This window comes from Geotrypetes seraphini, chromosome 4 (genome assembly GCF_902459505.1).
Source record: "Geotrypetes seraphini chromosome 4, aGeoSer1.1, whole genome shotgun sequence".
Taxonomy (NCBI): Eukaryota; Metazoa; Chordata; class Amphibia; order Gymnophiona; family Dermophiidae; genus Geotrypetes; species Geotrypetes seraphini.
This window is the reverse complement of record NC_047087.1, coordinates 181,361,437-181,388,974: the sequence shown is the minus strand read 5'-3', so window position 1 is coordinate 181,388,974 and position 27,538 is coordinate 181,361,437. Positions and strand designations below refer to the sequence as shown.

Sequence of the window (27,538 nt, the reverse complement as noted above, 5' to 3'; positions counted from 1 at the left end):
CGCGGATAACCGCGGGAAATAATCCCATGTCATTTTTTAGTGTCTATTTCAACCTCAGTCCTTCTACACCAGCATTCTTCAAAGCAAAGCTTGAGGGTCAGTGGTTGTGGCCATTCATATTCTGATTCTTCCCTCTCTCCTTAAAGAATGACATGAAGATGGTTTCCCGCGGTTATCCGCGGGGACAGGAACGGTGATGAATTTTGTCACCGTGTCATTCTCTATTGGGCAGTGACTGTTGTTCATTGATTGTACGTTATTTCAAGCTGACCTAAATAAAGTTTTTTTAAAAATGCAACTCTGGATATAACAGACTCTGGATATAACGGACTGTTTTTCCAGGTCCCTTGAAGTCCGTTATAACAAGATTATACTGTAGAATAGAGTCAGTTCAGCTGCTAATTGTCATTGTCAAACTAACAAGTGGTGTTAATTGGTGTCAGTTTGCAGTTATAGATGTAACTGCCCTTAGTCAGTGTTGTACAAATTCAGCCCAGAAAATCCATAGTGCGCAACTGCAAGGGGACGTGGAACTGGGAGGGGTGTGGCAGGTCAGAGGTGAGCCCAGCTCTTATTTATAGAATATGACAGTTAGGCATGGGCATATACACCAGCCATTGAGGTAACATAGGTGCTCACACCTACAGTTAGGTGTGTAACTGTGGACTAATTTTAGGAAACTCATAGAGAATTACTCCCACTGTTACTTCAGCAGGAGCTCCTTGGAAGGCAACTTTATAAAAACACATAAGAGCATATCTTGCATAGCAAAGCATATGCATCTGACTTCCTTTAGGCCCCGATTCTATAAACAGCGCCTAAAACATAGGAACAGGGGAATGCGGCGCATAGGACAAGTCAATCTTAAGTTAGGTGCCTAAAGTGGACTTACACACTGGTAGGTGTCCGAACCGTAGGCACACCCTATTTATGCTAGGGTTTTCTTGGCCTAAATTCTGATGCCTAAGTCCAAAACAGGTGCCTACATGAAAAACACATCCATGATATGCCCCCAACAATGTAGGGGAAGGTGTGCCACTGCAGCGGAAGGTGTGGCTCACTGGTAAAGCTGCTGCCTCTTCACGCAGAGGTTGTGAGATCAAGTCCCAGTGCTGCTCCTTGTGACCCTAGACATGTCACTTAATTCTCCAGTGTCCAACACTTTGAATTCCAAAGCCACAAAAAGGCAGTACACTTCCCCCTCCGTATTCGCGGAGCTTAAGGGCAGAGCCGACTTGCGAATATTAAAAAACTGCAAATAATATTTGGGACAGTTCTGCCCCTAACCCCCACTTCCCCTGGCTATTTTAAACCGTGAAAGCACCCCCTTAAGCCTTACCTGGTGGTCTAGCGGGTTTTCAGGCAGGAGCGATCTTCCCACGCTCCTGCCCCGTGCAGATTGCTCACAGGAATGGCTGCCTTGAGCTCTCGTAGTCTCTCGAGCCATTTCCTGTGAGCGATCTGCATGGAGCAGGAGCGTGGGAAGATCACTCCTGCCCCCAAAACCCGCTAGACCACCAGGTAAGGTTTAAGGGGGTGGGGGAGCTTACAGGGCTTAAAATAGCCCAAAAAAATAAAAAGGAATTTTAGGTTTAAAATCACGAATAAGTGAATCCATAGGTACGGAAACCGCAAATACGGAGGGGGAAGTGTATATAAGTCCTCATTCCCATATTTTCTTGTAGGTGCCTTGGACTACTGATTTGACTGGGGTAGAGGATATTTTGGTTGGGCAAGAAGTAGTATATATTCCTACTCTATATTGGTATATATTCCTACTCTAATGTTGGTCAACCTAAGCATACCAATCAAGGAAAAAGACTAGTTATTTGAGTAATTACATTGTATATTAAAAGAAGAAGGTTTTATGTTTGTATGAGTGTATGGGATGAATGAGAGTTATTTTAATATGGTCCAATTAATTTTAATTTAACCCTTTAATTGGCAGATGGTGAAAAAGGATGCTTTATGTAACTTGATATTGAACGAGAGCAACAGTGCCAAGTAACAGGCATTTGGAGATGCAGATCTCCCATAAGAGCCATAGAAATACATGTTGCTTCTAAGCAACAATGCCAAATAAAGGGTTAAGCCAATTATGAGGTCCTAATTGCTTGTTATCGGGTGCCGATTTTTTTTAAATAATGTGCCAATCTAGACGACTAATTTTAGATATCTTATATAGAATCTGGACCTTACATTCTAGGTCAGTGGTTCGCAACCCTGTCCTGAGGGACCCCGCAGCCAGTAGGGTTTTCAAGATATCCCTAATGAAAACCCAACTGGCTGGGGGAGAGGGTTGGGAACCACTATTCTAGGTGCTCTGTTATACAATTACTTTCAAAAAGTGGCTTGGCCTTATTGTGCTATGCTCTAAGAGAAGACACTATTTTATGAATTTCCACATTTAAGTAGCAGTTAAGTGCATCACATATATAGAATACTGCCACTTGCAGCAATATATTACACAGTGACTCTATTTTCCTGGAATGTATTTCGCATTTAGTACATAGTGATATTTTTATTTGTTAAAGACTTTAATAAACTTAACCATTTTAACTCTTGGAAATCCAGGATCTGGTTCCACACTTTTCACTTCTGAACATTCCATTTTCTTGTGGTACCCAGGTCCATTTCTGTGGAAGTTAGGGCCGTCCCTGCAACGTAGACCACTCCACAGTGCTGTTTGTTTGTTAGAAGTGTACACTCACCCATGAAAGTGACAGCAGGATGACGCTGCACTGTTTTCCAATAGTACACCTAAGTGACATAGGACTAGGTTCAGCAAATAGCATCAAAATTTGGGTGCCAAATAAAATGCGCGCCGAGCGCTGTTCAATAAATGGATCTTCGATTTGGGTGCCGTTTATAGAATAGCGGGTAGCACTGGGAGTTGGCCATGACGACTCACACCAACCGAAACCTGGTGTAAAACCTCATGCATTAATTAGGTGTGGATACCCTAAATCCCATAATATTGCGCACATTATTAGCAAACACCCCTGACCCACCCATGCCCTTCCCATGGCCACGCCCCCTTTTCAGCTACATGCTAAAAGATTTGAGCAGGCCTCTTAAAGAATAGCGCTTAATAAGATGCACGCACAAATCCAATTAATGCCAATAATTAGTACCCAATTATTGGCACACAAATGTGTGCACACAATTTTGGGTGCCATATATAGAATCTGGTGGAGTAAATATTAATTCAAGGAGACATATGGATGGTTGGGACATGGCTGGGGCTCCTATATATGCATTAGTTAATTGTGTCCCTGCTGCATTTACATGGGCACGGTTATGCCATATCTCTCACTAGTGTAACTGTGGGCACATAAATACAAGGTATGCTAATAATGGGTTACAGTATTGGCCAACATGATCCGATGTGCCCAAAGGTGCATAGACATAAACGGGGAACACTTTCACCATCTGTTGAAACTTGTGGGTAAGTAAATAAAAATAATCCACTTGCTCATTCATCTTGTCATACTATTGCCAGAAGTGGGCTACTTTTCTGTGGCCCATCCTGTAGAATTTAGGTTCCAAAATGCCATTATTGAGTAGGCTTTCACTGAGCAGCATTGGGACCAGTGGCATTGAAAGGGGGGGCAGACCAACGCAGACACTGTCTTCAAAGGGGTACCGGCACCTGTGCCTCCCTCTTTTCCTCTTCCTCTCTCTCTCCCCCCACCCACCACAAGTGTAAGCTCCCTTCTGACATCACTTCCTGGCCATGGGATCAGGATGTGATGTCAGAAAGGATCTGAGGTAAGCACGCCCAGCTGGTGAAAGGTGCTGCTCACACCGGCAAACTTTTCAAGAGGTAGGCAGGGGGGGGGCCCAAACGACGGCAAAGAGTGGTGGGCACCCAAGTGATAGGGAATAGTGGGGGTGCATGGCACAGTGATGCCAGGTGCCACCATCCCAGGCACCAACCTCCCTCGCTACGCCACTGATTGGGATGCCTAAATGGAACACCCATTGATAGAACTGTCTCCAGGACACGATTTGTTGCACTGAAATTTTTAGATTTTAGAAACACATATCTGTCATACTTTTGGTAAATAGAGCCAATACTGGGGTTCAGTAGGCTAAAACAGAGCCTGTGCATATTAAAATTACAGCCAAAGTTCTGAATCATAAGGGTATGTGAGGCAAAAAGAGAAATGACAGACTGAGAGACAGGGTAGCATCTAGAAAGATACCTTGAAATTTCCAGAATTCTCAAAATACTATAGATTTAGTCCAGAAAACACATCCATCATTCATTTCAAAAGAGAATCCTTTGCCAAAAAGGGGTCTCCAATCCCAATAATATATACAGTAGACTCTCAGTTAACCAGTGCCCATGGTTGCTTGAGAATTACTATTAAAAATAGGCCTAACTAATACTATACCCCATACTATAAACTGTTTGAGACAAACTACCAGACATGTAGTAGGCAAAGTGTGTGTGTACTCAGATGTGGCGTGCCAAGTTTACACTTAAATTTCCACCAGAAACTGATTTTATTTTCATTTTTATTCAAAGTATTACAGTAGTTCTTTGATTTTTTTTTTGTGTTTTCCGGTTGCTTGAGTTCCAGTTAACTGTCTACTGTATTTGATGATAAAAACTGTGCCAGATGTTATGCCAACCACAACAAAAATCAGCTGTTTTCCTTAATGGACTACAAGTTTAGAAGTAAATGAGTGCAAGGGTTGAATGTAAGAAATTGCTGCTTTCGAGAGTTCATAACTACAGTTCTAATGGTAGCTCCATGATCTCTGCTGAAACATGGAGATGGGGAAGGCAGTCAGATCCAATTTCTGTTTGATCCTGGGTTTTCTTATGTGAAGGGGCCACCTTATTTTTCAGACTTGAGATCTAAGTACCATTTGAATTTGCTAGCCTCTAGCACAGGGGTGGGAAACTCTGGTCCTCGAGGGCCGCGATCCAGTCGGGTTTTCAGGATTTCCCCAATGAATATGCATGAGATCTATTTGCATGCACGGCTTTCAATGCATATTCATTGGGGGAAATCCTGAAAACTCGACTGGATTCTGGCTCTCGAGGACCGGAGTTGCCCATCCCTACTCTGGCATCACATCAAGGACCTTAGCAGCAAACTATAGAAGCAGCTCCCCTTACTGCTCTAGTAGGAGATCCTCACTATTTTAGTTTGCTTCTTTTCTTTTTTCTCTAAGGTCACAGGGCTCCATCAATGAAACTGAACCCTGACCTAGGATGGAGGGCCACCAGCTCAGTCTATATATTGAGTCATCTATTTGCTCCTAGAGTTTCAGTCAATGCCCTGACCCCCTGAATCAACAATTATAATTGTCCTGAGCATTGAGATTACTGATTCAATAACATCTTAAGGAGAAGGAAAGGACAACACATTAATCTTTGTATCCAGTTGTCCCAGAGACATGTCACCCTCTCCCTGGACCCTGGATGGAATAGTCTTTAGTGGTCAGCACAGACAAAGTTATCATGAAAAAAAAAAAAAAAAAATCACCAAACAGGAAAGAGTCACAAAGATTTGGGCTTGTTTGGTTTGGGTATCCTGCATCTGACATGACTTTAGTCTGCTGTTTCTCTTCCTAGTCCTTGATATAGCCCTAGCCAGTCTTGTTTTCAGGATATCAACAATGAATAAGCATGAGCTCTGTTTGTGTACAATGGAAGTAGTCAGTGGCTTACCGAGAGAGGTTGGCATCTGGGGCGGTGGCACCCAGCATCATCATGCCATGCGCCCCCCCCCCACACACTCTTCCCTGCCGCTTGAGCGCCCCCCACTTCCGCATACCTCTTGAAATGTTCACCAGCACAAGCAGCATCTTCCATCTGCTGCTCACGCCGGCCTCGGCACCCTTCTGATGTTGCGTCCTGGTCCTGCAACCAGGAATTGACATCAGAAGGGAGCCAAGGCTAGCATGAGTGGCAAGTAGAAGATATTGCTCGCACGGGTGAACTTTCAAAGAGGTACATGGGAGGGGGTTGAAGAGGAGGAGAGGTGCTGGCTCCCTCTGTAAAGATGGTGCCCAGAGTTCCCCCCCTTCCTTACTACATCACTGAGTAGTGCAGGGGTCCCCAAGTCCCTCCTTGAGGGCCGAATCCAATCGGGTTTTCAGGATTTCCCCAATGAATATGCATTGAAAGCAGTGCATGCACATAGATCTCATGCATATTCATTGGGAAAATCCTGAAAACCCGACTGGATTCGGCCCTCAAGGAGGGACTTTGGGAACCCCTGGAGTCGTGCATGCAAATCTGTCTCATGCATATTTTTGGTGGATATCCTGAAAACCCATCTGGCTGGGGTAGCCCAAGGTATGGTTTAAAAACCACCACTTTTGTCCATTGAAACACAATCATAATGAACAGCAAACCAACCTTCCCTTTGGCCTTATTCCACTAGCACTATCCAAAAGCAGACAGCTATTGCTGCTTACATTTTCTGGGAGCTAGAGCACACAAGCGTGTTTTCCAAAGGAGAGAAAGAACAAAAATACAAGCTTCATGAATCCCTAGCAATAACCCCAATTAAGGAGGTTGGAGCTAGGGCAGTGGTGATGGGAAAGACACTCCCCTACTTGTATTACTGAAATGAATCCAGAGTAAACCATCCATTGCAACATATTCTAAAAATCCCTAAACATATTCCATTTAAACATATGGATTTTATTAAAAATAGATATAGTAATTCAAAATCATTTTGCTTGTGGTTTGCATTTCCAATCAAATTATGTTGTTAGTCATTAAAAAAAAACCCCACCTAAAAGCTCATTACCTGATAAAAAGGGGATAAACAAAGGTGAAGGGTACTAATATCTGGAGTTCCAATGTCTCTCTTTTTGTTTTTGGCTTTCCTGATTTTTTAGGTCGGGACATGGCAAGTACAACCCTTCCAGGTTATCCACCTCATGTGCCCCCTACAGGACAAGGCAGCTATCCAACCTCAACTCTCGCAGGAATGGTACCTGGTAGGTCAACACAAGTTCACACGAACCCTTTCAGGCCATTTCTATAACTGTACTTGTGTAGTAATGCATATCATAGGCATGTAAATGCTGAGATAATTAGTACCTACCTATTTCAGGGTAGAAGCTTATTGTCAACTGTTTTATGAATCTACTTGTGGGATATAAATTTTTTAAATATATAAAATATGTGCAGTATAGGCCATTCTATAAAATAGCGTATAAGTGCATTAGTGCATCAATGGAAAGGGGTGCAGATATGGGAGATATGTTTCCAGATTATGTTCATAATTTATAGAATTCTGTAAGCTGCACATGTGATAGGAAGCCCCTAGGTACACTGACCTGCCATTGACCTGGCGTAAATGACTGTGTTGAGCACTGTGGGCCTGATTAAATAAACAGTGTCCACCTAGGTGCTGTTTGGCATAATTATCAACCTTTGGCTAGGCGCCGTTTATAGAATCATGCCTACGGGCACCTAAGCAAACTTAGGCTCCAGTAGACGTTGAATCCTTAGGCGCAAAGCCATTTAGGCCAGGGTTTTATTGGCCTAAATGAATGTGTCTAAGTCAATCTATGCCTACTTGCTGGGAGATGCCTCAATTGAGATGGAATTGCCATGGGCCACAGGAGGTAGCCAAGCTGCCTCCTGCAGTCTCAGTATGGCCCAAGGTATACTAGAAAGCTTTCTTTTAAGGGAACAATGGTGCCTCTTATTATTAGTAGTGGTAGGTCAAGATGAGTTACATTCGGATATGGTAGATATTTCCCTTTCCTCAGAAGTTACAGTCTAAAGGTCAATATTCAGCTGGCAGCAGTCAGTGTTTCTTTAAACACTAACCAGCACTAGGGGAGAGTGTGTGGCACAGTGGTTAGATACAGCCTCAGTGCCCTAAGGTTGTGGGTTCAAATCCCATGCTGCTCCTTGTGACATTGAGCAAGTCACTTAATGGCCCAGGTACACAAGAACATAACAATTGCCGCTGCTGGGTCAGACCAGTGGTCCATAGTGCCCAGCAGTCCACTCATGCGGCAGCCCTTAGGTCAAAGATCAGTGCCCTATTTGAGTCTAGCCTTACCTACACACGTTCTGGTTCAGCAGGAACTTGTCTAACCTTGTCTTGAATCCCTGGAGGGTGCTTTCCCCTATAACAGCCTCTGGAAGAGCATTCCAGATTTCTACCACTCTCTGGGTGAAGAAGAACTTCCTTATGTTGTACAGAATCTATCCCCTTCTAACTTTAGAGAGTGCCCTCTCGTTCTCTCTATCTTGGAGAGGGTGAACAACCTGTCTGTATCTACTAAGTCTATTCCCTTCATTATCTTGAATGTTTCGATCATGTCCCTCTCAGTCTTCTCTTTTCAAGGGAGAAGAGGCCCAGTTTCTCTAGTCTCTCATTGTACGGCAACTCCTCCAATCCCTAAACCATTTTTATCGCTCTTCTCTGGACCCTTTCAAGTAGTGCTATGTCCTTTTTCATGTACAGCGACCAATGTTGGACGCAGTATTCCAGGTGGGAGCCCACCATGGCCCAGTACAGTGGCATGATAACCTTCTCCAATCTGTTTGTGATCCCCTTCTTAATCATTCCTAGCATCCTATTGGCCCTTTTCGCTGCTACTGCGCGCTGCGCGGATGGCTTCACAGATAGAATGCGAGTCTGCCAGAACAGATAGGGAAAAATGCTCAAGTACCTGAACGTAAACCACTTAGACTATAAGTGGTATGTAAATACAAAAAATAAATTAATTAGTTAATTAAAATAGACCTGAATATTCAGCACCAGACCCTATGTGGGTACTAAAATAACTGGGTCTTTGGTGATTCTCAGAAGTTATGATAGATATGGCTGATACTCGGTGCCACACCCGCTTAGCTAACTGAGCAAAGTTAGGACTACATATTTAAGCATTCCTACTGCCTGCTCAGCTATGCAGTAGCTTCCATTATCACTTGTGCTCACATTTCTCCTACCTCTGCCCAGACTCCACTCCTGGACTACCCCAGCACTAACTAGCGAATTCTGTGGCAGTCAGAGGAGAGCTACTTGATGCAAGGTCGCACATTAGGGTCATTGTTGATGATACGTTAAAACCCTCTGCTCGGTGTGCAACAGTGAAAAATAAAGCAAATAGAATGTTAGGAATTGTTAAGAAAGGAATGGAAAACAGAACTTAGACTATTATACTAAACTAAACTAAACTAAACCTTAGGTTTGTATACCGCGCCATCTCCACAAGCGTAGAGCTCGGCACGGTTTACAGGGTTACATAGAAACATAGAAATAGATGGCAGATAAGGGCCACGGCCCATCAAGAATGCCCACTCCAATGACCCTCCCTATCTATCTTTGCGGATAGATCCCACATGTCTGTCCCATCTGGCCTTAAAATCTGGCACGCTGCTGGCCTCAATAACCTGAAGTGGAAGACTCTTCCAGCAATCAACCACTGTTTCGGTGAAGAAGAACTTCCTAGTGTCACCGTGCAGTTTCCTGCCCCTGATTTTCCACTGATGCCCCCTTGTTGCCGCCGGACCCTTGAAAAAGAAGATATCCTCTTCCACCTCGATGCGACCTGTGAGGTACTTGAACGTCTCGATCATATCTCCCCTCTCTCTACGTTCCTCGAGTGAGTAGAGCTGCAACTTCCCTAACCGCTCCTCGTATGGGAGCTCCTTGAGTCCCGAGACCATCCTGGTGGCCATTCTCTGGACCGATTCCAGTCTCAGCACATCCTTGCGGTAATGTGGCTTCCAAAATTGCACACAGTACTCCAGGTGCGGTCTCACCATGGATCTATACAGTGGCATAATGACTTCAGGTTTACGGCTGACCTAACTCCTGCGTATGCAACCCATGATTTGCCTTGCTTTGGATGAAGCTTGCTCAGCTTGATTTGCAGACTTCATGTCTTCCCTGACAATCACCCCTAAGTCTCTTTCTGCTTCAGTTTTTGTCAAGATCTCGCCATTTAGGGTGTAAATCCTGCATGGATTTCAGCTTCCCAGGTGCATGACTTTGCATTTTTTGGCATTGAAACTGAGTTGCCAGGACCTAGACCAGTGCTCCAGTAGAAGTAGGTCATGCATCATATCGTCTGCCATTGAATTATTGTCTATTGTGCTCTTGTTTACTACATCGCTTAGCTTGGCATCATCGGCGAATAATGTTATTCTTCCTCGGAGCCCTTCTGTCAAGTCTCTTATGTAGATGTTGAACAAGATCGGGCCCAGGACAGAGCCCTGTGGCACTCCACTTATCACCTCTGACATTTCGGAGGGGGTGCCATTCACCACTACCCTCTGAAGCCTACCTCCAAGCCAGTTCCCAACCCAATTTGTCAATGTGTCGCCCAAACCTAAAGAACTCATCTTGCTTAGCAACCTGCGGTGTGGTACGCTATCAAATGCTTTGCTGAAATCCAGGTAGATGATGTCCAGGGACTCACCAGCATCCAGCTTCCTCGTCACCCAGTCAAAAAAGCTGATCAGGTTGGATTGGCAGGATCTCCCCTTAGTAAATCCATGTTGGCGGGGATCCCGTAGATTCTCCTCGTCCATGATTCTATCCAATTGGTGTTTGATTAGGGTTTCCATTAGTTTGCTCACTATTGATGTGAGACTCACTGGTCTGTAATTTGCCATCTCCATCTTGGAGCCTTTCTTGTGGAGTGGAATGACGTTAGCTGTCTTCCAGTCCATCGGGACGTTACCTGTACTAAGGGAGAGATTGAAGAGCGCGGATAGCGGTTCTGCTAGGACATCACCCAACTCCCTGAGCACCCTAGGGTGTAAGTTGTCAGGCCCCATTGCCTTGTTGACCTTGATTTTTGACAGCTCGCAATACACGCTGCTGGGTGTAAACTCGAAATTACTAAACGGGTCAACTGATTTAACCCTTGTCTGTGACTGAGGGCCAGTTCCCGGCACCTCGCGGGTGAAGACTGAGCAGAAGTATTTATTTAACAGTTGGGCTTTTTCCGAGGCCGTTTCTACATAGTCTCCGTCTGGTTTTCTGAGACGTACTATCCCGCCCGAGTTCTTATTTCTGTCACTGATATACCTGAAGAAAGATTTATCTCCTTTCTGGATGTTCTTTGCTAGAGACTCCTCCATGCGGAATTTGGCCTCCCTAACTGCTGCTTTGACGGCCCTTGACTTGGCCAGATATTCTACTCTAGAGTCCTGTGTCCCTGATTGTTTGTAAGAGATGAATGCTTTTTTCTTCTCTTTGATGATGTCCGAGATCTCCGTAGAGAACCACTGTGGCTTGTTGTTCCTACTCCGTTTGCTTACTGATTTAACATAGTGGTTTGTTGCTTCCTGTATGGTGGCTTTCAGAGTTGACCACATTTCTTCCACGCTGTCGGTGTCTGCTTGGCTTTGTAGTGCCTGGTTAACGAAGTCTCCCATGTTTTGGAAGTTTGTGTCTTTGAATTTGAGAACCTTGGTCATTGTGGTAGATTGAAAAGGAGCTAAAATGAAGGGTTATAGGAAAGGAGCTAGGAAGTTAAAGATGGACAGGGTACCAAAGAGCAGGAGGTGTTAGATTTTTGAAAAGAGCCAAGTTTTCAGGTGTTTGCGGAAGAATTGAAGGGAGCTTGAAATTCTGAGCGGGGATGTGAGGTTGTTCCAGAGTTCTGTGGTTTTAAAGGGGAGGGATGTTCCTAGTTTTCCTACGCGGGATATACCTTTTGCAGAGGGGAATGATAGTTTCAGTTTTTGGGAGGATCTAGTGGAATTAGGGTTAGAGGAGTTCCAGAAGAGTGGGATAACGGGAGGGAGGATGCCATGTAGGATCTTGAAAGCTAAACAGGCACATTTAAAGAGGACTCTGGAGTGAACCGGGAGCCTTTGAATCATTCCATGGGGTGAGCAGACTTCAAATATTGTGCGCAATTCTGGTCCCCTCATCTCAAAAAAATACAGCAGAATCAGAAAAGGTAAAGAGAAGGACATTGAAAATGATAAAGGGGATGTGACGACTTCCCTATGAGAAAAGCTAAAGAGGTTAGGGCTCTTCACTGTAGAGAAAAGTCAGCTGAGGTGCGATATTTATTTATTTATTCATTCATTCAATTTTCTATACCGTTCTCCCACGGGAGCTCAGAACAGTTTACATGAATTTATTCAGGTATTCAATATAGAGTGCAGAAGTGGCCTAATGGTTAACAACGTGGGCTGAGAACTTGGGAAATCTGGTTTAAGTCCTACTGCAGTTCCTTGTGACCCTGGGCAAGTCACCACCCTCCATTGCCTCAGGTAGAAAAATCTTAGACTGTAAACCCACTTAGAGAGAGAGAAAAATACCTGTAAACTGCATTGGTTGCAGCACGGAAAGGCAATATATGAAATCCATATCTCCTTTACATTCAGCAGGATTACCCAAGTAAGTGCCCCTGAATATCCCCTCCCAAACCACTCAACGGGAGCTTTAAATCATTTTGAATATCAGGCCCAAGTTGGTACCTGAGGCAGTGGAGGGTTAAATGACTTGCCTAAGATCACAAGGAGTACCAATGGAATTTGAACTCTCACTTCTCTGGTTCTCTGCCTACTGCTCTAATCACTGTATGTAAGCTCTACTGAGAAGGGACTGCCTATTAAATATGTTATTGTACAGTGCTGTGTATGCCTATCTGTGCTATAATCCCTGGATTAGCACTTGTTCTCTAAAACTATGCGGTACGCATTTCTCTTTTGCTATTACAATATCGCTTTTCACCTCTGCATCTATGAAGAAGCCGTGTTGCAATCCTTTTCTCTCCTCAGCCTGAGCAGTTACTCCCTTGTTTTGTTGGTTGGTTGGAGGATCACCTGACTGGAAGACTGTGATGTCCATACCAGCTATGGATGATCACACTGGAAGAAGCCCTTGTACAGAATAAGACTGGAAAATCCATGGATGTTCCAGATCTGTGAACAGTAGAAGAGTTTCTTATCTGAATTGTAGAATGATTAATAATTGCTCTGCTTTTCAGTATCTTCCGTGTTGCTTGGGGGTCTCTGGTTTCATAGGTGCTCCCTACAGGGAATTCCGGGGTGAAAAGATGTGGGTCATCAGGCAGGAAATGTATTTGTGAAAAACAACGAGAAGTCTTCTGCAGAGAACAAGCTGCTGCAGAGGGCTAGCGGGAGGGTGCGGGGAGTGGGGAGTAGTTAAACAAAATTCAATGCTGATGAGCAAATTACACTTGTTTCATTAGTGATCGGGGAAGGAGATAGCTCAGTTCTTCTTGGTCACAGTTGAGCTCAAAAGCTCATTATCCTGCTGCATGCATGCTTTCACTCCTCGTCAATAAACACTTTCCAGTGGTCGCTGTCCTACCTTGCACCCCCCTCCCCCCCAGCTCTCACATACGCACACACTCCCTACATCTGTTCTGAAGTCACTCTTTCTCCTCTACTTAACCTGTAGTCTGGGATCACTGTAAACAGTTTAGGGTCACAACACAAAAAGAAGAGGGGGCGGGGAAATCTTGAAATATCAGAATGTCTCTCTGTTGGATGAGAAGGAAGTGAAAGCAAGAGTCAAATAATTGCTTCAGTGGTATGAAATCTTATGTGGCTCCATGTGTTCTCTCAGTGGTTTTTTTTTCTTGGTTTCCTTGGTCCTCTCCTTTTTATCTTCCTTTCATCTTTTTTTCCTTGCTCAGTTTATACCATTATCTCTTTCATTTCTCTCCAACTTACTTTCCCTTGTATAGTCAGAGCCAATAATGCTCTTTTTCTGTTTCCTTGTTCTGACTGCCAAGGCATTTTGTCTCAAGTGAAATGAATATCAACTGCTGGGTGTGGGGGGGAGGGGGGGTCACCCTTAGTGGTTGGGGATAGAAGGAAGGAGGAGAGTGCTAATGGAAAGGGACATTTACTATTTGTTATTGCAGTGACATGATTCTTCAAAACTGCATGAGAAATAGTTTGATCTGCATTTTGTCGGGTAGAAGACTGTGCAGACAACATATTAAAAGTCTCATCATAAACATATTAGAAGTGTGCAACACCCAGGTCAATGTTCAAAGCGGGCAATGATCTCATTTTTTCATACTCTGGCCATGCTGAATACACATTGTTACCACTGTGCAGCCCGAGATCGGGACTCAGCAACAACCCTAGCGGTTAAACATAAGAATTGCACTGACGTGTGACCCGGACTGGAGTCACCCTGCAGGATTGGAGTATTCAGAGGAACACAGCAAAAACACAACCACAGTTGTACAATAATATAAGTTTTACTCCCAAAATAAAGTCAAGAATGGCACCAGCAAAATGGATAATGATCTTTGCAAAAAGAATCATAAAGCAAAAACAAAATACCAAAACAAAATAGTAGCCCAGGTTTCTTTCAAAGAATAATAATGTCCCTGAGCTTTTGGCTCTCCTCAGAGCTTATTGGCTTGATGAGCCCTCAGCCTGCTCCCAAGCAGATTATGCTACCAACAATAAAGTTCTCTGTTCTGTTATGTGCACAGTTCACAGTTCCCAAAACAGAAGCCTCCAGCAGCCTTTGGAGCACTGCTGGGAAAATAAGAGTGTCCCAGGTTTGCCTTTCCTAAACAGCTTTTCAAACAGCTATCAAAAATTCCCTCCCAGGGTGTTAGCAAACCTCACCCCAAAAATAAACACTCTTAGCTTCTCATATTCCAACACAAAACTGCAGGGTTCAAAAAACAGACAGTTCAAACAAAACTCACAGTGATAGATCCTTAGCACCTAGCAGTAAGTCCAACCTGCATTGGTTCAGGATCCTCAAAGAACTCCTCAGGCAAGCTCCCTTGAAAATCCATCAGAGTTTCTTCTTCAATGTCCTGCAGATCCAAGGTGTCTCCAGCCTCAATTACCTCCATAGGTGTACTGGTATCACCACTGCCTGAACCAGGGGGGTCATCCTGGGAGCGAAACCTGATCCTTCTCCCTAACTTGCCTGCCTGCGTCTCCCAAACTGCTGACTTTTCTAGCAAAGGGACACGCCCTGATCTGGCTGAGTCAGCAGGTGCTTGCACAGCTCTTGGGCTCCCCCGGTGGTGACCTGGATATCTGCCTAGTGACTTCTTAGAGATTTTGGGCTCCCCCTGGTGGTCAACTGGGAAATTACTATGCTCAGGATCAGGAGGGACCTTGGAACTTCCCTTTCTGGATTTCTGCTTTACTTTCCTCTCTGCCTTAACAGGGACCTTGGCAGGCATCGTGTCTGACTGGTCACAACATGGACTATGGTCACCGCCTAGGAGGCAATTGTAAAACAGGGTGCACTATTTAGGTGCCAAAATTAATTGGGTATTGAGCTTATTCTATAATGGCACTTATGCATGGAATTGGATTTTATAGAATATAATTGACAGCATCAACGTGTCTACATTTGGGCGTCAACTTTTATGACAGGTCTATGGCTCACAGTCAAGTTAGTAGCTAAATGCAACATTTATGTGTGTAATTTATAGTGTTCTGTAAGTTAAGTGTATAAGTGTCTTCCCCGCGTATGCCCCGCCCATGCCTCTCTCCTGGGAACACCCACCCTGACACTTATTAATCCATTTTAGAGTGTAATTATAGAACTCAACTTAGGCACATTACTGCCAGTAAGCCTCACTTCAGTTATTGGAAAAATAATGAAAACTTTCCTGAAGGAAAGGATAGTGAAATTCTTAGAAGCTAATGGATTACAAGATCTGAGGCAACTTGAGTTTACTAAAGGTAAATCGTGCCAAACAAATCTGATTGAATTCTTTGATTGGGTGACCAGAGAATTGGATCAAGAACGTGTGCTAGATGTAATTTACTTAGATTTCAGCAAAGCCTTTGGCACGGTTTCTCATAGGAGGCTCTTAAACAAACTCTGTGGGTTGAAGTTAGGGCCCAAAGTGGTGCACTGGATTAGAAACTAGTTGACGGACACCAGAAGGTAGTGGTAAATGGAATTCGCTCAGAGGAGGGTCAGATGAGTAGTGGAGTGCCTCAAGGATCGGCGCTGGGACCGATTCTGTTCAATATGTTTGTAAGTGATATTGCTGAAAAGTTAGAAGGTAAGGTTAGCCTTTTTGCGGATGATACCAAGATTTGTAACAGAGTGGACACTGAGGAGGGAGTTGAAAACATGAAAAAGGATCTGCAAAAGTTAGAAGAATGGTCTAGGATTTGGCAACTAATATTCAATGCGAAGAAGTGTAGAGTGATGCATTTTGGAGGTAGAAATCAGAGGGAATCGTATGTGATGGGAGGTGAGAGGCTGATAAGTACAGATGGAGAACAGGACCTTGGGGTGATTGTGTCTGAGGATCTAAAGGCATCTAAACAGTGTGATAAGTTGGTGGCTATAGCCAGAAGGATGCTAGGCTGTATAGAAAGAGAAGTAACCAGCAGAAGAAGGGAGGTGTTGATGCCCCTGTATAGGTCATTGGTGAGGCTGCACTTGGAGTATTGTGTTCAGTTTTGGAGGCCGTATCTGGCAAAGGATATAAAAAGACTTGAAGCGGTCCAGAGGGAGGCAATAAAAATGGTAAGGGGTTTGAACAAAAAGTAGTATGAGAAGAGACTGGAAGACCCAGACTCTGGAGGAGAGGAGGGACAGGGGAGACATGATTCAGACGATTAAATACTTGAAAGGCATTAATATACTGTAAAACCAAATCTTTTCCAGAGAAGAAAAAATGGTAAAAATAGAGGGCATAATTTGAGGTTACAGGGAGGAAGGGGAGCAGGGGGAGGGAGCAATGTTAGGAAATTCTTCTTCACAGAGAGGGTGTTAGATGCCTGTAATGCCCTCCCGAGGGAAGTGGTGGAGAGGAAAACAGTGATGGAATTCAAAATAGCGTAGGATAAAAATAGAGGATCTCTAATTTGAAAATGAAGGATGTAAGGTAAAGTACTAATTCCAGTATTGGACAGACCTGCACAGTCTGTGTTCCATATATGGTGATTCGGTGTAGATTGGGCTGGGGTGGGCATCAATGGGAACTCCACTAATATAGAACATGAGAATGTTACTGGCCACACTTGCAAACAACAGGATGGTTGGATAGGCAGGAGTGAGCTTGGACGGCAACTTCAGCATTTGGAACCTAGGACAATACCAGACTTTACAGTCTACGGCCCAGAAATATCAAAGAAAAGACAAGTTAATCTAATCATGTATTTTTTAATGGTTATAACTTATGGGCAGACTGGATGGACCATTCAGGTCTTTACTATGTTACTATGTATTTACACATATGAGGGCACTCTTACCTACAAGAATGACAATATCTTATAAATGGGGCTTAAATTTAAGTGACCTGTTATAGAATGAGGGAGCTAAAGGGTTAATTTTTATAACCCATGTTCACATGTAAAATGCTAATTTACTAATAACTCCTAAAATATAGGCCCATGTGAGATTGAGAGGGTCTATGTAAACGATATTGAAAAGAAACTATAGATCTCAAGTGCCTGTGGTTACTGGCCATTAGAACTAGTCTTGGCTGGTAACCTTCATGCATTTTAAAAGGCTTCCTTAACGGCTTCCTTAGGCACCTAATCTTACAGAATAACATGCACACAAAAATGACAATTACTGCCAATTAACTGCAGTGATTGTTAACATCAATTAATTGGCTTGTAAGCTAATTAATTTTCAAAATCTCAGCACTATATACTGAATCTAGGGGATACTGTATAAATTATGTATATACATTGCATTTTATCTACATTAAAACTCAAATGTGCCTGGCAATTTTATACCAGTTTCAAATTTGCCATTTATACAAGGGGGGGCCGCTGAAACATTCTCAGCTCAACCAAAAAGAGAATGATGTGGATCCGTGAAACTTATAAGTTATTCCACACTTTCCTTGACACTTTTCGTTTCATTTCATATCATTGAGGTGAAAAGTATGAAATAACTTGTAAGTTTCATGGCTCCAAATCATTCTCATCTTGGTTGGGCTGAGAACTTTTCAGCGGCCCCTTATATTGTGATGTCATAATGCCTCATTCCAAAGGTGCCCAAGAGCCAGCTTCATTGGTGATGTCACAATGGCTTGGTTTCCCTATACTTCTGCCTATTTGCTAGATTCATTTGCTTCATTGAAATGAAAAGTGTGGAATAATTTGTAAGTTTCATGGCTCCACATCATTCTCTTCTTGGTTGGGCTGAGAACTTTTCAGCGGCCCTTCATATCTAAGATTGAGAAAGTGGTTTTAACTCAATTACTTCAATTTGTTGATAAGCAGAACACATTATCTGTTTATCAATCAGGTTTCAGGAGGTTCCATAGTACCAAATCAGTTTTGTTTGATATAATTGATGAACATGGATAAAGGGAATGATGTGTTACTTGTTTTGTTAGATCTGAGTGCAGCTTTCGACACAATAGAATGACCGTGACATTTTGTTATATTGATTGTCTTGACTAGGAATTTGTAGTACTGTATTGTTGTGGTTTAAGTCTTTTTTAGATCAGAGAGATTACAAACTGTTTTGATAAATTCCAGACTGTCAGAACCTAAGGTATTAAATTATGGAGTTCCTCAAGGATCATTGTTATCTCCATTGCTCTTTAATTTATATATTACACCAGTTATTAAAATTGCTTTGGCATATGGAACTCATATCCACTCATTTGCTAATGATATCCAGCTCTATGTTCCACTAGGTTTTGATCGTGACATACAATTGGAGAAATTGAAGATATGTTTGATAGAAAGCAAAAATTGGATGGCTTTCAACAAAGTGCAGTTAAATTCTTCCAAAAGAGAATTATTGTGGGTGCACAGGGATAATTGTCTGCCAGTCCATCCTTTAATTGAGAAACAACAACTTTAGCACCCCAAAATCAAGTTTGGCATTCAGGTGTTGATCTTATATTTATTTAATTATTTATATACCATGTATGCCCTAAGTGGTTTACATTCAGGTACTTTATCATATTTCCCTATCTGTCCCGGTGGGCTCAAATTTGATCTAGTCTACCTGGGGCAATGAGGGGATTAAGTGACTTACCCAGGGTCATAAGAAGCAGTAAGGGATTTGAACTCACAACCTCAGGGTGCTAAGGCAGTAGCTCTAACCACTGCACCACACACTCCCCCATTAACTAATCCTATATCACAATTGGTGTCTACTTCATTTTATTATTTAGGTCAGTTGAAAAAACTTTGATATATATTTCTGAAGATGATTTTGCACAGTTGTTGTATACTTTTGTTTTGTCATGTATGAATTATTGTGATGGACTGTTTTTTGGGCTACCAGACAAAAATCTTCATGGTTTGCAAAGGGTACAAAATGCTGCAATTAGATTATTGACAAGTCTTGGCCCAGATGTGCATTGGTTTCCAATAAGAAAAAGGTGCACTTTTAAGGTATTAATGATAGCTTTTAAGCTTTTTTATGACATGGTTCCAAATTACGAAGGGGTGCTGAAAAGTTCTCAGCCCAACCAACCAACTTCTAAATCTTGAGAATTATTTTGCCACTGTAGCTGAAAAGAGTGTTATCTTATTTCATGAAGTGACAATTTGCAGAAATAAAATTCTATGTTTTGACATTGTTTCAGATCATTGATTGAACCATAGCCACGTCATTCTCATCTTGGTTGGGCTGAGAACTTTGTCATCCTTGTGAACTGAACTATGAGTTTGCTTCCATTCTGCTCCTATGGGTTCTAGGGGTTATAAAAAAAAAAACAACCTACCTGTATGCATACAATGAACAACTTGATTTATTCTCTTTATTTCCTATTATTGGTTTTCTAGGAAGTGAATTTTCGGGCAATCCTTACAGTCACCCTCAATACACAACTTACAATGAAGCCTGGCGATTTAGTAACCCAGCATTACTAAGTGAGTACTCTGCAGGTGTTTTTCAGCCCCCACCTGTTCTGCTAGTTAAACTGTACTTCCACAGATGTGTGTCCTTTGTTTTGTTTATTAGATTTTGCCACATAAAACTTTTTCTTCACAACTTACCTAGGTAAAAGGCATTTTCCCTTCCTCTGTCAATTTTGCTGCAAATGCAGCATATAATGCAAACTATGGGATCCTTTTTACTAAACTGCAGTTAAGCACATGTGTGCGCTTAGCGCATATTAGAAAGGCTTACTGCGAGACGTACAATGGCGTCTCATGGTAAATTTTCCAATTTGCATGTGCACACATTCACTTAGTGAAAGTATTAAAATTGAATAAAGATTTTAAAAAAAAAAAAAGTTTTTTTTTCCTGGGAGAGGGGGGCAAGAGTAACAGACGCTGAAGGGAAGTGAGGAGGGGAGAGAGAGGGAAGCAGACATTGAACGGAAGTATGTACAATATAGTTTACCCAAGGGGGGGGTCACTATCAAATTATTCACTGAAAAAGTGGGTTCTGATTCAAAAAAAGTTGGGAACCTATGGTCTAACGCCTCTATAGGCGTGGCTAACACCAGAAGGGGCGTTAGGCACCATAAAGTGCCAATGTAAGTGCAATTCATGTCAAAGCTAGACGCCGGAAATGTAGGCCTTGAAAACCCTGATCTACATTTCCGGCACCTACCTTTGCCAAATTACGTGATTCTCTAAATGGCGCCGTAACATGATCGACATGCGATCGGTGGCTGCTTTAAAGGCTGCCACCGATAATGGTACCATTTAGAGAATCCATGTCTAATTGATTAGCATGGGGACCCTTACCACCTACACAATACGTAGTAGTGGGGACTCACGCAGTAAGTTTTTTTCAGTGGCCATGTGCTAATGACAAAATTAATGTGTGGCCATTAATTCAGAAAATGAGAAAATCATCCATTTCCCAGATACAGCAAAAGTGGCCTTAGAGCATAGAAAAGACCCGCATAAAGGGTACAGTAAGGCCACTTATGCTGCAACTTTACTAAAAGGGACCCCATGTTATTTATAGAAAAGAAGCTATAATCTAGCCCAAATGCCAGAAATACAATTTTTCCCTATGCCACAGCTGTATCCAAATTAATTCTCCATGGACACAGGGAATAGTGGTCAGATTCTTCATCCCTGCCTCCCTAACCCAACAGCATAGTCATCTCCTATTCTCAAGAATCTTTGAAGATCCTTGCCTGTATCGGTAAGAAGTGGGTTCAGAAATAGTCCTTCATCCCTAAAAATGCCACAACATGAAGGGGCCTTTTTACTAAAGTGTAGTAAAGTTTTGCACTTATCATGTATTACATATGTAGTAAATGCAAATCCTTGTCCGGTAACGTTAAAGGCATGCCCAGTATATTCCCACAAAGTTTAACTGCACCGAAAAATTATTTACTGTTAGATGTATTCACATTTAAGACCAGTTTCAGTAAATGGTGCTGAAAATTAGGCATCAGGGAAAATCAGCACTCTGGTATTCTTTAAAAGGCGTTCCAATATGGGCCATGTTTCAGTGCATATGTCATATGATACCACAATGCTGAGTCACAGCAAGGCGCCGTGACTTCCGTTTACTGGATGTGAGCACATTTTAGTTCATGTGTACTCACCCATTCTGTTCAATCCATTGTGTGATTTGCTCAAAATAAATTATGGATTCCTGATCCAGGCAGATGTGCTGAAACACGGCCTGTGCCGGGTCCAGTATTTTTTAATTGTGCTTCCCCGAAAATAAGACTGATCCTGAAAATAAGCCCTAGCATGATTTTTAAAGATGCTCCTAATATAATCCTTACCTCCAAAATAAGCCCTAGTTAAAATCGATTCCTGAAGCCCTTCCCAAATGTCCCCGACACTCCCCGACTCCATCCCTGCCACTAGTGCTGCCTGATTCATCATAAAAAAAATCGGACTCGTCAATTCAGCAACCCCCAGTGAGACCTGACATACCTCCACTCCATGGCCTCTAAAAACAGCGGCGGCAGCAGCGCTCTGAACAGGCTACTTCGCGGCCTTCCCTGCCGGGACCTTCCCTCTGCCACATCACTGATGACATCATCAGTAATGCGATAGGGGAAAGGACCCGGCCAGGAAGGCCACGAAGCAGCCTGTTCAGAGCGCTGCTGCCGCTGCTGTTTTTGGAGGCTGTGAAGGTATATCGGTGTCACAGTGGGAGGGTCGGTGGGGTTCTGCTGCACAGGGGGATGGGAGGGAGGAGGAAATATGCTGCACATGGGAGGGGGAATAAAAGAAAGAGGAAGAATTGGGATAGAGGAGAGGAAGAGAGAGATGATTGTTGTACATGAAAAAATAAGACACCCCTGAAAATAAGCCCTATTGCATTTTTTGGACCCAAAATTAATATGACACTGTGTTATTTGGGGGGGAAACACGGTATCAGGACTATTAATAAATATTGGTTGTATTTATTTTTTTATACTTAAGCTGAGCTTTTGGACTCTATTTGGTCATCTCTGCTCTTTATATAATAGCACTTAACCCCAAATTCCGTGCCCAACTTTGGTCATGAGAATTCACGCCAACCGAAACCTGGTGTAAATCCTGGTGTGCAAGTTAGACACAAATCACCCAGTGTTTTTAATACTGCACACATGCCCTTGACCTACATGAATCTCCCATAGCCATGCCCCCTTTTGGATTGTGCATTAAAGGTTTTGTGCACGCAGTGTTAGAATAGGCCGCAGCAGGATGCATGTGCAATGCCCAATTTATGGCAATTAGTGCCAGCAGTTAATTGATAGCATTCTATTATTAAGAACATAAAAACATAAGCAATGCCTCCGCTGGGTCAGACCTGAGGTCCATCATGCCCAGCAGTCCGCTCACGTGGCGGCCAAACAGGTCCAGGACCTGTGCAGTAATCCTCTATCTATACCCTTCTATCCCCTTTTCCAGCAGGAAATTGTCCAATCCTTTCTTGAACCCCAGTACCATACTCTGCCCTATTACGTCTTCTGGAAGCGCATTCCAGGTGTCCACCACACGTTGGGTAAAGAATTTCCTGGAATTCGTTTTGAATCTGTCCCCTTTCAACTTTTCCGAATGCTCTCTTGTTCTTTTATTTTTCGAAAGTTTGAAGAATCTGTCCCTCTCTACTCTCTCTATGCTCTTCATGATCTTGTAAGTCTCTATCATATCCCCTCTAAGTCTCCTCTTCTCCAGGGTAAAGAGTCCCAGTTTTTCCAATCTCTCAGCGCATGAAAGGTTTTCCATACCTTTTATCAGACGTGTCGCTCTCCTCTGAACCCTCTCGAGTATCGCCATATCCTTCTTAAGGTACAGCGACCAATATTGGCTTGTTATTCAATTGAGATGTGCAGCAATCTTTACAAAATCTGGGGGTTAGCACAGATGCACTCAGGCCCGGATTCTCTAAACGGCACCATTTTTATAGGCGCCAAAGTTCAGTGAAAAATGCCATTTAAACAACGTTTTTCACTGATTTTCAAGGTGTCCAAAAATTTGGCACCATAATCACACCTCTGTAGGTGCTTTACGGTACCTAGCATCACTATAGGCGTGGCTAATGTCGGATGTGGCAATAGGTGCCATAAAGCTCCTATGGAGATGCAATTCACATCAAAGTTAGGCGCTAGACATGTAGGCCTGGAAAACCCCGGCCTACATTTCTGGCGCCTACCTTTGCTGGAGACGCGATTCTCTAACCGACGCCGTTGCATGAATGGCACGCGATCGGTGGCCTCTTTTAAGATGGCAGCTGACAATAGCGCCAGTTAGAGAATCCGGACCTTACTGTGATAGTGTTGTATGCTAACTGCAACGTTCAGTCCTTGTCTATTCTTCACCCATCTGGACCCACTTCCTGCCCCTACAACAGCATATGAATTAATATGTGCTATCATGCTAGCCACTACTGTGCTCATGCTCTAACTGCTTAACATTTTAGCAAAAAGCCCCCATAAATCCAAAAGGCTTATCAATCCCACTGGAAAGGTATGCAGGTATGCATAGAATGGGACCCTGTACAAATATAATCCAACTTAACAATATCCCATCTTGATCACGTCCCCTCTAAGAATTGCTGATAAAGCATAGTAAGGAGAGAATGTTATCAAAGTGGGATACTGTTAAGTTGGGTTACTTTACCACAAGTCAGGCTATTTTAGCGCAGATTCCCCTTGCTAAAATACCTGACTGGTGATAACCCAACTTAAAGTAACTCATATTCATAACATTCCTTTTAAGTGCAGAAACTTCCTATACTTTAGTAAAAAAAAAAAAAAAAAAAAAAAAGGCCTCACAATCCCTAATGTTTTCACTGTGAAATCAAATTTTTTTTTCTTAGCAGTTCATCTGCAGTCTATACTGCATGAGATGAAGTGCTTTTCACACTATTTACAAAATCCCACAGGGTGTGTAGTACAATCAATGTGTGTGTTTGTCCAACAAAATAAATTAGCTTCCTTGTTTCTCCAGCTGGCTCTGGCCCTAGATATTTCACATCACAAAACCTTTTCTTCTATTTTTTTCTTTCCTTTTTTTTTTACTGTTTGTCCTTTCAACCAGTCCATTTTTCTCCTGTGTTAACTTTCAGGTTCCCCTTATTATTATAGTGCCACATCCAGGGGCTCCGCACCTCCCACTGCTGCCACTGCCTATGACCGCCACTAGTTACCATGGAAACCACATGAAACTGCAGGGTGACAACTTAGGCCTCCATATTGTACCTGTCTGAGCAACTTTCTCCATATGAGTGGGATGAAGATCGCAGCACTCCTTCTCTTCTGAAGCCTCACCCACCTCCTCCCAATTGTAACCCTAAAGCATCAACAGTTAAAGGTACTCCTCAGCTGCTTCATCATTAGCTGGTTCCAAGTAGAGCGCCTGGATAGCAGATCAGTTCATCTTCCTCTGATGGAGTCCTTCAAACTGTTAATCGAAGATCCAGATAAAGCCTCACCTCAACTTGCTGCCATGTGAAGGGCAAAACTCAAAATTCCAAAAGCAATGGAAAATTTCATCCAGAGAGGACCACAATACAACATATGCAGCCAGCAAAAAGAGCAGACCCTTTGAGGGAAAAAAGGGAATTCTGTGTTGTTTTGGTTTTTTGTTTATGATTTAATATCTCATCTTATGAAAAACAGTAATCTTCGTGACCACACAACGTCAGACAGTACAAATAAACTTTCTTTTGTGTGTGTGGAAGGGAAGCATGAAAAGGAAAAAAAAAAAAAAAAGAAAAAAGGATGTCATCAAAAATCCCTTTCTGGTCTCTTGATGGGTTTTTTTTAATCATTTTCTTCCCATCCTACTTTCCTTTGGTCTACCATCTCCCACTTGCATTCTTTATGCTGTTGGTAAACTGCCTCACAGTACATCATGCCATCTCCTGGGGAGGGCAAAATAATTCCTGTGAAACACAATCAACTCAGAGATTTTTAGAAAAAGAAAACAAAAAAAAAGCCAACAACTACAAGACAGGAGGACTAATGATGTCAACCGACTACTAAAGAGAAAAAGTAATAATTAAGAAATATATAAATATATATATATATGTATAAATATACTCCATTTTTATGCTTTATCATGAAGATCTGTAAAAAAAAAAATGAACAATTTTCTACGAAAAAGAAATGAAGAAACCCTCAGATCAAAGACAATTCTGGCAGTATTTGCCTGTCACATTTGCTCTTCTCCCTCCCCTGTTTTGCACTACTGCTTGAAAGTGATTGTAGAGGACAGGACAGCATCCTAGGCTGTTCCTTGAAAGAAGCAATATGGATAATACACAGCCAGGGGGAGGGAGAGGAGAGGAGGGGAGGGAGGGAGGAAGGAAATCAGAAATATTTATGTGTGACATTGAACATTTTTGTCAAGTATGAGCAAAAAAAAAAAAATGGAAAGAAAAGGAAAATGCGGCACTTAACGTGGGCCAAGGTTCAGGTTTACAATTGGCTTGTTCTTGCCAGGCCAATGGCGGAATGTAAGAGTGTAAGAATTGTCTGATTTCAGTTACATCTCCTTTCCCTACACAGTACAAATAATTGCTCATTAGATGCTACCAAGCTTAGAAACAGCCACGTCAGTCTCCGCATTCTCACTTAACAAAAGGTAGGCATGTCACTCTGACTACTTCTGCGGAGTGGAATTGCATCACTGTAGTTAGTAGCAATGTTTCTAGAGTGATTTCTTACAGCAAACTATCAGGAAAGAGAGACACATCACCAAGGAGGAATTAAATTATATTGAGAGTACTTTTTGGTTTCTCTTGCTATCTGTAGTGACTCGGGGTTCCATAGAGAATCTATACTGATGAAAGATCCACCTCCCAACAGTGTAAAGATAAATACCCATTCTTTATTCTGTCCTACCACAGGAACACCCCTAACCCCATTCCACCCTTTAGACAAAACAAAGTCTTTCATGCTCATAAAATTCGCTGTGGAAAAATAAACAATGCTCTCTTATTTTATATAACAATTGATAGATCATCTTTTAATAGAACGCTGGTAATAACAGTTTCATCTAGACACAAGGGACCTGATTCTATAAAGTTGGCCTAAAGGTTAGGTGCCGATATCGAAGCCTAACGGCACCTAATTCACAAAGAGGTGCCTAACTCAAAGAAAACACCCACGATCCACCCCTAACCATGCCTACTTTTACTGTAGGTGCTTTGAGTTAGGTACCTATTTTTTATAGAATCAAGTTTTTCGAGTTAGGCGCCTAACTTTCAATTAAGTCCAATTAAAGCCAATTGTGAGGTGTTGAGTGCCAATATCAGCACTGTAAGCCTATTAATAGGCGCCAATATCGGTGTCTAACTTTAGGTGACCTTTATAGAATCAGGGCCTTGGGGAATAAGGGTTTATAGACAATTAGATTAAAGAGGGTCTTCAGGACTGAAAGAGTCATCTCCCATTACATGGGCATCTGCAAGCTAAAGAATTCTTTTTCCAGCTGGTAGAGACTTTTAGGGCGGAAAGTCACACTTGCTGTTTCCCTATCTACCTGATCTGACTTCCAGGTCATATCTGCTAAGCTCCTAGCTTACCAACCATTTCTTTCAACATCCAGCCGCTGCACACAGAAAATTATTTTAGAAGCTCAAGGTGGTTCTTCTCTAAATGGAAATCTCTTGGCAAGGATCATTTGACTGGGGATGAAAACTTCCAAAGGGGTGGCCACATTAGTCTTCCCATGGCAACAGGAATGGCAAAAGAAGCTGATAACATCTTATAGACTAATCATTTGTATAAGGGTGAATTTTTAAGAACAGTTTATAAAGTACCACCAGCCTTTTTTGTAGCTTGCTGATAATCAATATGGGGACAATTCTACACCTGGAGGCCTCCATCTAGATGCACAATAGAAGACTAATCTGTAATGGAACATAGGCACACAGGTTTCGTTACAAAATACCAACGTAATCCAGTATCGATGTGCCTAACATTTATGTATCTGACTTTAATGGGCACGTAAATACAACAGGGACGTGTAGCTTACAGTACTCTGTAAGTGAGAGACAACCCCCCCCACCACCACCACCAGAGATGTGTAGCTTACAATACTCTGTGAGAGCCAATCCCTCCCCGCCCCCCACACCCCTTCCGAACCATGTATACACTGTTCGTGCATTTACAGGCTATGTTACATGTGCGCCCCATTACAAAATAGTGCTGAAACTTTCACAGGAAAGTATATATTTAGTATTGGTCCTAGTATTCT

At 42.6% G+C, this 27,538-nt stretch overlaps 1 protein-coding gene across 15 annotated transcripts in view; it reads left to right on the top strand.

The window, feature by feature from the left end:
• The window catches only part of PAX2 (paired box 2), a 371,803-nt gene extending 346,338 nt beyond the window's left edge, over positions 1 to 25,465 (top strand). For 8 of the 15 annotated variants that reach the window (XM_033942589.1, XM_033942601.1, XM_033942593.1 and 5 more), the window contains 3 exons: positions 6,871 to 6,972; positions 19,697 to 19,792; positions 24,421 to 25,465. In XM_033942589.1, coding sequence (XP_033798480.1) covers positions 6,871 to 6,972; positions 19,697 to 19,792; positions 24,421 to 24,542 — 320 coding nt within the window. In that variant the 3' untranslated portion in view covers positions 24,543 to 25,465. Of the gene's footprint in view, positions 1 to 6,870; positions 6,973 to 19,696; positions 19,793 to 24,401 lie in introns of all 15 variants that reach the window. The other 7 variants (XM_033942597.1, XM_033942592.1, XM_033942598.1 and 4 more) reach the window with 3 other exon arrangements.
• Positions 25,466 to 27,538: the final 2,073 nt, after the last annotated feature.